The 12,571-nt window shown below is 35.6% G+C and overlaps 2 protein-coding genes across 2 annotated transcripts; one reads left to right on the forward strand and one right to left on the reverse strand.

Moving 5' to 3' along the window:
- Positions 1 to 1,791: 1,791 nt before the first annotated feature.
- Positions 1,792 to 2,192, reverse strand: LOC133334231 (pupal cuticle protein C1B-like). Its single transcript, XM_061542520.1, has 2 exons — positions 2,156 to 2,192; positions 1,792 to 2,082 (listed from the first exon to the last, which is right to left on the reverse strand). Exons 1-2 carry the CDS (start codon positions 2,165 to 2,167, stop codon positions 1,792 to 1,794), a joined length of 303 nt encoding a protein of 100 aa, XP_061398504.1. The 5' UTR covers positions 2,168 to 2,192.
- Positions 2,193 to 10,414: 8,222 nt separating this feature from the next.
- On the forward strand, positions 10,415 to 10,891 carry LOC133334236 (cuticle protein 16.5-like). Its single transcript, XM_061542527.1, has 2 exons — positions 10,415 to 10,493; positions 10,562 to 10,891. Exons 1-2 carry the CDS (start codon positions 10,482 to 10,484, stop codon positions 10,868 to 10,870), a joined length of 321 nt encoding a protein of 106 aa, XP_061398511.1. The 5' UTR covers positions 10,415 to 10,481; the 3' UTR covers positions 10,871 to 10,891.
- The last annotated feature ends 1,680 nt before the right edge of the window (positions 10,892 to 12,571 follow it).

Here is a 12,571-nt window from a genome sequence, read left to right on the forward strand (position 1 = left end):
TATAAATTTCTTACAGAAATGGTTTAGGGAGCTCAAACCATAAGTGAATTAAGATAAGAATCTGGTTTTGAAAAATCGTACTATAAAAGTTCGGCATGTTCTTAAGAATAATAGAAGGAATATTTTCGGACCTATATATGTATGGTATTAGAGCAGAAAACGATGTTGGAAATTCGGTAGGAGAATCAAATTTCATAACCTCCACTGTAAGATGGGCCTTCAACATCGGATTATCCTGTGACAGCTCACTCATGTTGCAAAATCTATATTTGAAATTATCTCCAAAATTTGACATTCAATGAAATATTCTTTTCAGTGCAAACGAAGTACCAAATTGTGGCCAGGAAAATATTATGAATGAGTTTGACTGGATATGCTTATATAAACATGCAGGCTTATCCCTTAGCCGTTTATGGCATCGGTTTCAGTCGACCCAGAGGTCTTTCAAAGTACGTTTCGTTTGTGAATATCGACTGCAGTGCCCTTTGCAATATTGCCTTTTTTAAAGCAAAGAAGCATAAGATATTTTTTTTTTGTTCTCCACATTGAACGGGGCAGAGAAAATGTTAAAAGAGGCTTTAACATTTTCTCTGCCCCGTTCAATGTGGAGAACCAAAAAAAAATATCTTATGCTTCTTTGCTTTAAAAAAGGCAATATTGCAAAGGGCACTGCAGTCGATATTTGTACCATTAGCACCTTCCGCAATTGGTTTAAGAAATTAAGGCAATTTTGATTTGCAAGATGAAGACCGCAGCGGCTGACCGCCCAGTAGCGACGGATGCGACCCTTATGAAGACTGTGGATGACTCTAACATTCCCATGACAACGGCACATACGCATTTGATCCAGATGGGATATGCAAAAAGGGAAAAAGCTTATGGGACAACCTAATACAATGTGTATTCGCCTAGGTCCTTCAACATATCGATAAAGTGGAGAGCTTTATATGGGAGTTATGACAAAACATGTTAACCTATGTTAAACCATTAGAAAAGTTCAAAGGTCGAACTGGCCCGACAATATAATACGCTTCAACACTTTGGGTATGTACATAAAAGGTGCAGTAAGATATATATCGATATCAACTAAGCTAACATACGTTCATCTCTAATAGTTTTGGTGGTATATGTACATTAACCTGTCGATAGGAAGATGTAGCATGATTGGGGGATCATTGACATGAAATCGAACAAAGTTAATAAACCTATGCATATGACATTCGGAAATCTATGCAAAATTTGCAGACTGGATCGATTTGAAGGTGTGTCAATCAGTATGCAGCAGCACATCGCCCCGTGCAAAAGATCAAATCGGAAGAAAATATATATGGGAGTTATATCTAAATCTGAACCGATTTTAAGCAAATTTATCAAACTCCATTACAGACATGTTTCGGTTCGCTGAGCAAAATTTCGTCCCAATCGAACAATCGTTGGTGTATTAGGAGCAAAATGTTTTGACATCGGAGGAAATACTTATAATAGCTACCGGACAATATTTGGTTTACTGGTGCGTCATTACCACCTACCATAGTATGGACCGAGGTCCTTTCATTTGACCAATTGTTCGCCCAAAGGTATTTCATGAAGAATTTAAAAAAGATAAATACAATTACATAATTCAAAATCAATACAAGGGATGCTTGTAAAATATCAAACTATTAACGATATTTCGGGCTGTTCTGCATAGACCTATATATACCTATGTGTTTGCAAGGTTTAAAATAAAATAAAAAACAAATATATTTCAGTTAATCATCATTTTGTTTATTCAAATCCATTTTCTCTGATTTACTTCTTCAACAAAACTGGAGCAGCGGCGAAGGTGGTGGCTACTGGAGCAGCAACAGTGTAGGTGGCTGGGAAGGCAGCAGAGTGGGCAATGGTATGGGCATTGTAGCTGGAGGCATAGGGAGCAACATAGGCAGCACTACCAACAACGGCAGGGGCAGTGTGGTAAGCCAAAGGAGCAGAGTAGGCCAATGGTGTAGCGTAAGCCAAAGGAGCGGTATAAGCCAAAGGAGCAACTACACCGGGTTTAGCGGCAGCAACAGCCAAGAGGGCGAAGAAGCAAACAGCGATCTAAATAATTAAACAAAAACTAAAAAGTTAGTGCTCAGTTCAAATTATTTTCTCAAATAAGAAATAAACTTACGAATTTGAACATTTTGTTGAGGTTTGTTGGTTGTGGTGGTTTGATTGACAATTCAAAATTGATACCCAAACACAAAAATTTTATAATTTATATACTAAAAACTAGTACCTAACAAGTTTTAAAAATTAATCTTAATTTTGTATGCAGAACTCGCACATCAACAAATTGTAATACTAATTTCATACAAACACACAAATATATATTTTTGTTCAAATACTGTTAATTGTGACTTTTGGTTGTCGCTGAACAAGAATTTGTTTTTGTTTGCGGAAGGTTATGGTGAACTCAGAATCCCTGGAGCTGTGATAATTCTGGAGAAAATATTCTTATAGAAATCCACGCTTGTTGACTTGAAAGTCTTTGAGAATAATAGTCTTTATAATACATGCATAGCCCTTGGAAAATATTCTTTAAAAAATCCAGGCATATTGATGTGGTAGTCTTTGATAAAATGTTCCTTAAAAAATCCTCGCTTATTGATTTAAGGCTATATACACTCATAGTATATTCTTCTTCCAAAGAAATTACGCTTATATTAATATATTAATTCTGGAGAAATTATTCTTAAAGAACTACACTTATTGATGTAAAAGTCGTTGAGAAAATATTAAAAAAAAAAACACACACACACTTATAATTTTAATATTCCTTGAGAACGTATTCTTAAAACCAGTGAGCGGAGCAGTATAGTCGGACGGGGCCGACCATATGATACCTTACACAACTTCCACAAAAATCTAACTTTCTGTGGTACTACATTCAGAGCTAGGACAATATTTCGCGATATTTGCACACTCTTGACTGACTAGAGGTTAGCAAATATTACTAATATTCAGTACAGGTCTTCTAATTACTTGTCCAGATTCCCTTCATCGTGGGTTGTGTTGTGATGATCGGTCTAAAATTGTGGCCTATAGATCGACTCAAAAAAAAATAAATAAAATCAAGTTTTCGGTCCACTTCATCCCAAAATTATTATCTGATCATCACCGAAAAATCCTTGAGCGTAACTGGAACCTCATGGAACATTTCAAAGCGATCATCGCTATTTTTGCGCCCTCCACTTTGGTAATGTGTTACTAAATAATATCTAAATACGTAAGCATGTGCAAATATTTAAGTGTAAGCCCACATCCTAGTACATACGACAATATAATTGGTATCAATTTAAAGGCCAACCACTCCTCTTGGGTATACTATCAACTTCTCGGGTCTATGTCATTCAGGAGTAAATATATACGACATAGAATACAAATTTTGTAATTTTTCACACAAAAATCAGGGTATATTTGACTAGCTAAATATTGACCGATCTTTATAAAAACAAGCATGCTTATTCTTTGACTCGACCCCCTTCTCCATGTAAAAATTCGCGATGTTTGGACTACAATTGCGGCCTCTAGAGCAACCACAAAAACCGAAAAAAAATTTAGTATTTGGTCCATTTCATCCCCTAAATATTAACCGATCTTTACCAAAAACAATACCCATCCTGCATGCAAAATTTCGGACGGACACACATGTCTAGATCGACTCAGCTAGTCGAGATGTAATGATCGGTATACTTAAAGGAGGGGCTAGGACCAATATTTCGCGGCGTTACAAACTCTTGGAGCTGCACAAAGCTATAATATCCTGACAACATAGCTGTGTAGGGTATAAAAACTACGTTTATAATTATGGAAACAACATAACGCTTATACCTACAAGTATGACAATTTTTGCGAAAATAATCTTTAAGTGACCCACGTTTAAAGCTCTAAGTCTTTAAACATATTATTCAAAAAAAAAAAATCCTCTCTCATATTTTGATAACTTTTGAGAACAAATTACCTATTCCCCCTCGTTTTTTGATAGTTTTTAATAGTGGCAGTTCTTGAGATAATATTCTTTAAAAACTCTCCGCTTATAACTGTGATAATTCTTGACTAAATACTATTATGAAATTCGACCCTTGTAGGTGTGACAATCCTTAAGAAACTATTTTTATATAAAACATTTTTGTAAAATCCACGATCGAAAACACCTTCTTTAGCAAAGATGCTTTTAAAAAATCTGCTTGATTAAATAATCTTTTAAAAAATACACGATTATATAGCTAAAATTGTCCTTGAGAAAATATCCCTAATAAAGTCCAAGCTTTATATAGCTAAAATTGTCCTTGAGAAAATATCCCTAATAAAGTCCATGCTTTAGACTATAACACTACCGAGAAAATATGACGAAAAAATATGCGTTAATATGTGTGATAATCACGGAGAAAAAAGTCTTTAAAAACCCAAATCTTCCGTACAAATTCTTTGTCATGCTGTGATATACTGTGATAGTCCTTGGGAAAAAACTCTTCAAATAATCACCGCTTATAGATTTAACATTCCCAGAAATAAAAACTTATTTCAAAATCCAAGCATATTGATATTTTAGTTGTTGATTAAATATCCTTTAAAAATCCCCTCTTGAAATCCCCTTGTTTATTTTTTTTTTAATTATTCTTAATTCCACTTGGCAATTGACCATTCATCTACAAAATAAAATGTGGCCATCACGTCTGTTACTACATAACATAGTTCCGGGTTGACCAATGCCTACCTCAACTCAAATGATTTTTTGGGTAATTTATCAGTTAAATGTAATTCAATTGTAATCACATATTAAACTAAGTTTAAACATCATACCCGTACTAGATTAGTACGTTTGTAGGTGATTCATGGTTAACCTTTTGAAGTACATACGTACCTTGCATATCAAGTGTTGTTTACGTTGTTGATGTTTGCTATAAAAGTCGTGGTTTTTAGGGAACACAGTATCAATTTTAAATTGTCAATCAAAACAAACAAACCACTCCAAACAAACCTTAACAAAATGTTCAAATTCGTAAGTTGTCTAAAAACTGATGGATATCTTGTGAAAGTACTAACTTTTTATAATTTAAAAATATTTGTAGATCGCTGTCTGCTTCTTCGCCCTCTTGGCTGTTGCTGCCGCTAAACCCGGTGTAGTTGCTCCTTTGGCTTATACCGCCCCAGTGGCTTATTCCGCTCCTTTGACCTACTCTGCTCCTTTGGCTTACCATGCTGCCCCCGCTGTCGTCGGTAGTGCTGCCTATGTTGCTCCCTATGCCTCCAGCTACAATGCCCATACCATTGCCCACTCTGCTGCCTTCCCAGCCACCTACACTGTTGCTGCTCCAGTAGCCACCACCTTCGCTGCTGCCCCAGTTTTGTTGAAGAAGTAAATCAGAGATAATGGATTTGAATAAATTGTGATAACCGAAATGATGACAACCTGAAATTTATATGTTTTTCATTTAAAATTTTAGCATTGGGTTTTTAGGGAGGAAAATAAAATTCTGTGGACGATAGGATTTTGAGGTTTTATAAGAGAAACCACAATTTTTGATCACATTTTAATTAATCGAAGGTGTGGAAACATTGATAACAAATCTAGGTGGGAAATCTGTATATCTTTAGTCTTTAGGCTAACTGCATCATATACACGACAAAAATGTGACTCATCGATGTATCGGTTTAAGACTCTAAGTGTCTTTGGACAATATCCATTTCAGACAATTTGAAGTCAAGAGAAAATATTCCTTAAAATAATATGGACTGGGTATCAGTCCTTTGGGAATTAATATTTATACCCTACACAACTATGTTGTCAGGGTATTATATCTTTGTGGAGCCCCAAGAGTTTGTAACGCCGCGAAATATTGGTCATAGACTCACCTTTAAGTATGCCGATCATATCATATCGGTATATTTATCTCGACTAGCTGAGTCGATCTAGACATGTGTGTCCGTCCGTGCGTCTGTCCATTATATTTGGTAAACACGATGCAGGCCACAGTTATGGACCTATCTTCAAGAACTTTTGCATGTAGGATGGGTTCGGCCTAATGAAGACCCCTATTGTTTTTGGTAAAGATCGGATAACATTTAGGGGATGAAATGGACCAAATACTTAATTTGTGTCGGCTTTTCTGGTCGCTCCAAAGGCCGCTATTATGGCCCAAACATCTCGAATTTTTACATGGAGAAGGGGATTGGGTCATAGAATAAGCATACCTGTTTTGATAAAGATTGGTCAATATTTAGCGGTTCAAATGGACCCTGACTTTTTTGTGAAAAATTACAAAATTTGATGATCAAATAACAATTCGGGATGAAGTGAACCGAAAACTTTTTTGTTTTTTGTCACAATTATAAACCGAACATCACAACACCGCCCACGGTGAAAGGAATCTGGACAACTAATTAGAGGGGCGGATGTACTGAATATTATTCTCGAATGTTTCTCTGAATTTAAATCAAATTCGAAGATAGGTTAAATTATTTCACTCCTCGTTATTTCACTCCTCCACAAAAATCGAAAAAAATCCTATTTATTCCAAAATTATGTATTGTAATTTTTTTACATAATCTATATTACTTTTGAATTTCGAGTCTATTGGCCCAGTTTTCAGAAAGGATCAACATTTTTAAAATATCTAAATCCTAAAAGAAGCAAACGGATTATACAATTACGATTTCTCCCAATTTCAATAGGGTTCGTCCTTGGGCCAAACAAATGAGCTGTGCCAAATTTCATTCAAATCGGATTATAAATGCGACCTGTACTTTGTTTACAATTTAACACCAACATACGGATATTACAGCTTTAATAAGCTAAAGGTTACACCGAAGAATAATTGCGAACTTGTTTTTATACCCAACACATAAGAATAAAGGGTATATTAATTTTCTCATTCCGTTTTCAACTCATCGAAATATTAATTTCCGACCATATAAAGTCCAATTTAAAGTTATTGATCAAAGTAAAATTATATTATCGATTTAGTTATGTCCCTTCGCCTGTTGTCGGTTTACTTGTAGGTATTGCCTCCATATCACATTCATTTTTTATACTTCAGATTTTTTCAATCGAATTGGCTGTGATTAGATATTGTGGGCACACATTGGGTTTTAATTCTCCCTACTCGAAATTAATCAATACGTGATCTACGTTTTAGGATAGCTGCATTTTTATATAATATTAATTTAGTTTATCTCTGTTGTAATCACGCTAACTTCCGAAGGAATCGGGAGTGTGAGGTTCGAACTGATATACTGATCCAAATTAAGGCATAAGCCCCAAATAACAACTTCTCGATTTTTATTATTTTGTGGCCTTGGGATGAATTTTTAACCAAATTGGCTGATATTCTATATTATTGAATTATCATTGGGTAGCAAAGGTGTATAACAAGAAATATCAGTATTGGACCATAGTGAACATGAGCAAACTTACAAAATATCCTTTGATCAAAATTCTACTATGCGTATAATCAGAACAAACGACATTAATTTTGTATATAAGATTTCTAAAAGCTCAACATGAAAACCCATCATTTGTACATACAATTAGGCCAAAGCTTCTTCTAAAGTTAGTTGATTATCGACATAATTTTTGTACAGCGAAGTCCTTTTGCCATAATTCAACTGACATTGCTGACTATCTGCGCAGATAAAATTTCTTCTAACAATGATATTAAATAAAAGACATATTTGTTTTCAGTTGGTCACTTGGTCAATCACAAATTTATTCAAATCCATTATCTCTGATTTACTTCTTCAACAAAACTGGAGCAGCGGCGAAGGTGGTGGCTACTGGAGCAGCAACAGCGGCGGCAGGGGCAACAGCATAGGTGGCTGGGAAGGCAGCAGAGTGGGCAATGGTATGGGCATTGTAGCTGCTGGCATAGGGAGCAACATAGGCAGCACTACCAACGACAGCGGGGGCAGTGTGGTAAGCCAAAGGAGCAGAGTAGGCCAAAGGTGTAGAATAAGCCAAGGGAGCGGTATAAGCCAAAGGAGCAACTACACCGGGTTTAGCGGCAGCAACAGCCAAGAGGGCGAAGAAGCAGACAGCGATCTAGAAATATTTTTAAATTATAAAAATTAGTACATTGACAAGTTATTCCTTTAGTTTCTAAACAACTTACGAATTTGAACATTTTGTTAAGGTTTGATTGGGGGTGGTTTGTCGGTTTTGATTGACAATTTAAAATTGATACTTTATTCCCAAAAATCCATGGCTTTTATAATGAATGTCCGGAGTGAAACCATTAATTGGTATACAAGACACGTATTTACCTCAAACGGTTAAGTACGTTTTACCTACAGACATACTAATCGAATATGTTATTTAGACTATATTTTTTATGGCTAACGATTGAATTACATTGAAGTGGTAAATTATCGAAATGGCTAAACCGGAACAATATTATCTATTACGGTCATGATTCACGCATATGACTAATAATTACAATTATATAATGACCGTGAGAATTTCGAAAAATCTGGAACCAAATGATAATAAGTAAACAAATTTAGCTTAACAATTTAGACTGGAAACATCACAAATGTGTGGATTTTTTAAGAAACATTTTTAAGGACATTTAGGAGCTTTGAAGATGATTTCGATGCAGACATATTCGTGGATTTATTCTAGAATATGCGCATATTTCTTTAAGCGAAACCCCCTGACACAATAAATCGGCTATATCTTCAAGGATTGTTGAGTTGTTGTTTTATAGGGACATTCTTCAATTAGTGTAGGTTCGAATCAAATCAAAAAACAAAATTAAATTTTTTGAAGCTGAGAATGGGTGAAAATCATATTTTCAAAAACTTTCCCATCTGTATGTGTGAACATTTTCGAACAAACATTTTCTCCTGGATTCTATAAGAATAGATTCTACGCAATCATAAATTTGGATTTATAAATTAATATTTTCCCAAAGACAATCACAACGACAAACAAGGGCTCTCACAACTATAAGCGTGGATTTTAAAGAATTTTACTCGGGGACAATCACATTATTCAACGAGGATTTTTAAAGAATATTTTCTGAAGTAGTATAACATAAAATACTCTCATATATTTTAAAACACAAACTTAAGCTTAACCAGTGAGCGGTTAAGCTGTATAGTCGGACGGGGCCGAATATACGATACCCTACACAACAAACTTTCTGCTGATTTTTATTCCGAGCCTGGGCAATATTTCGTGATAGTTGCAACCTCTTGTCCGATTAAAGTTCAACAGCACCCCTTCCTTACACTGACATATTTTTCGAATATAACTAATATTCAGTACAGCCCTTCTAATTCTTATCCAGATTTCCTTCACCGTGGGTTGTGTTGTGATGTTCGGCTTTCAAATGTTGCCTATAGATCGACTCGGAAATACACAAAAAAATTAGTTTTCTGTCCACTTCATTGCAATATTATTATCTGATCATCACCGAAATTATAAGCATTGTCCTTGACCACAACTGGAATCTCACGGAAAATTTCAAAGCAATCTGCGCTATATTTCCGCACTAGTATGGTACTAAATAATATACCAGTACGTAAGCACCTGTAAATATTTAAGTGTAACTCCCACATCCCGGTACATAAAACACAATTTTTGTCCTTTTTCACACAAAATATTTGCCGATCTTTATCAAAACAGGCATGGTTATTCTTTGACCCAATCCCCTTCTCCATGAAAAATTTCAAGATGTTCGGGCCATAATTGTGGACTTTGGAGCGACCAGAAAAACCGAAAAAATAGTATTTGGTCCATTTAATCCCCTAAATATTAACCGATCTTCATTAGCCAGAAACCATCCTGCATGCAAAATTTCGTGAAGATTGGTCCATAACTATGGCCTGTATCGTGTTTACAAATTATAAGGGACATACGGACGGACACACATATCTAGATCGAATCAGGTAGTCGAGATATGACGATCGGTATACTTAACGGTGGGTCTAGAAACAATATTTCGCGGCGTTATAAACTCTTGGGGCTGCACAAAGCTATAATACCCTGATAACATAGTTGTATAGGGTATAAAAATCGTTTTAGGATAACTATAAGAATTATGCATATTTCCCCCAAATATTCTTCAAGAATGATTTTAATTTATTTCAACAATAATGCCCGATTCACACTCATTTTTGTCCCTGCATATTTTTTTTAATTTCAGCTATAATTATACATTAAATCCGTTGTTTGAGTTGACCATTACCTTCCACAAGAGAAACAAATGTGTGACCAACACCAATAAAATGTACTTTAATAACTATTTTTAATGGTTTAAAATAAACAATAATATGTCAGTGTGTGTGTGTGTGGGTAATATGGATAAAGGTTTCGAGTGTTCGAGTTTTGCATACAAAATAAATATCAGTTTTAATTTTTGTTTGGTATATAAATCTCAGTGTTTTGATGACTAGGTATCAATTTTAAATTGTCAATCAAAACAAACAAACCTCCCCCAAACCTCAACAAAATGTTCAAATTCGTAAGTTTATTTGTAAATCCTGGTTATTTTTGTACTGGTACTAATCATTTTTCTGCTCAATTATTTAGATCGCTGTCTGCTTCTTCGCCCTCTTGGCTGTTGCTGCCGCTAAACCCGGTGTAGTTGCTCCATTGGCGTATACCGCCCCAGTGGCATACTCTGCTCCATTGGCCTACTCTGCTCCTTTGGCTTACCATGCTGCCCCCGCTGTCGTCGGTAGTGCTGCCTATGTTGCTCCCTATGCCAGCAGCTACAATGCCCACACCATTGCCCACTCCGCTGCCTTCCCAGCCACCTACGCTGTTGCCCCTGCTGCCGCTGTTGCTGCTCCAGTAGCCACCACCTTCGCCGCTGCTCCAGTTTTGTTGAAGAAGTAAATCAGAGATAATGAATTTGAATAAATTTGTGATAGACCAAGTGACCAACTGTAAAAAAGAATATGTCTTTTAATTGAAATCATTGTTAGCTGAAATTTTATTTGCGCAGATAGTCAGTAATATCAGTTGAATAATGACAAAAGGACTTCGCTGTACAAAAGTTACGTTGATGATCAACTAACTTTAGAAGAAGTTTTGGGCCAATTTTATGTACATGTTGACATTTTAGAAATCTTATATAAAAATTAATGTCGTTTGTTCGCTTATATGTAGAGTAGACTTTTTACTAACGATACTTTGTAATACTCATGGCACAAGATGCCACTGCCATGTCACTTTTGATGCCAAACTTTAAAAATGCCCATGATTCTGAGTTACGTATGGTATTTGGGGGCTACGCCTTAATGTGGATCAGAATGTCAGTTCGAACCTCACCTAAATCGATAATATAATTTTACGTTGATCAATAATATAAAATGGACTTCATGTGGTCGGAAATTAATATTTTACTGATTTGAAAACGGAATGGTAAAATATTTGGAGGGTATAAAAACAAGTTCGAAAGTATTCAGAAGTATTGCCAACGGATAGATACCTTTAACCTATTAAAGGTGTAATATACGCCAATCCAGATATTTGTACGGTATTTGGTGCAATTTTTAGAAGGGTCTGTTATTATGTTTGGGTCGTCCAATTGTATTGACCATCTCTGTATATTATTTTAGTTTGGTAAACATATTATTTGGAAAATTTTAATGAAATTGGGGGTTCATTTCAAATTTTATGAAATTTATGGTTGCAAAATTGTTAACATTTGTAGAGGTGGTAGCAGAAGCAATGGACGAATAGAGTCCAGATTTGTACTAAATCTATGTTCAGTTGAAATATCATTATTTAACCCTTTGTGCGACAGCAGAAGGATGGATACAAATATTACACATTATAATCAATATTTCTCTCTCCACATATTATAATCAATATTTTGACCATTTTGTGTGGTGGAGATTCCAGAAGGAATGAACTAATCCATCTTTGGATATAATCTTTGTTTGCTGACAATAGCACATTAAACGAAATGGGATAATCAATTAGCTCTATATGAGATATGCTGTGGGTGGACTGATAGTATATATAAGTTCTGACTTAACGTAACTTTAATTGAAATGTTTCGATGTGAAAAGTCGACATCCACTTGTATTATCCGTTTGCTTCATTTGAGATCAACATATTTTAAAAATGTTGATTCTTTATGAGAACTGGGAAATAGAACCGAACTTTGAAAAAGATATAAGTTATGTAGAAATGTTACATTACTCCAGTCTGAAATAAATAGATTTTTTTCCGGTTAAAGGAAGGTGGTGGCTACTGGAGCAGCAACAGTGTAGGTGGCTGGGAAGGCAGCAGAGTGAGCAATGGTATGGGCATTGTTGCAGGAGGCATGGGGAGGAACATAGGCAGCACTACCGACGACAGCGGGGGCAGCATGGTAAGCCAAAGGAGCAGAATAGGCCAAAGGAGTAGAGTAAGCCACTATCTTCGAATTTTATTTAAATTCAGAGAAATATTCGATAATTCTAGCGCACACCCGTCAGGAAGACAGCCAGGCGGAAATTTCTACGTCATGGTGATAGGCCTGGAGCTTTTAAAATATATGTTCTTAAGGGTTTGTATAGCTATTAGCTTGGATTAAAGAATATTTAA

Source organism: Musca vetustissima, unplaced genomic scaffold (genome assembly GCF_032173495.1).
Source record: "Musca vetustissima isolate MV318-11 ecotype Yass unplaced genomic scaffold, APGP_CSIRO_Mvet_v1 utg143117, whole genome shotgun sequence".
NCBI classification, from domain to species: Eukaryota; Metazoa; Arthropoda; class Insecta; order Diptera; family Muscidae; genus Musca; species Musca vetustissima.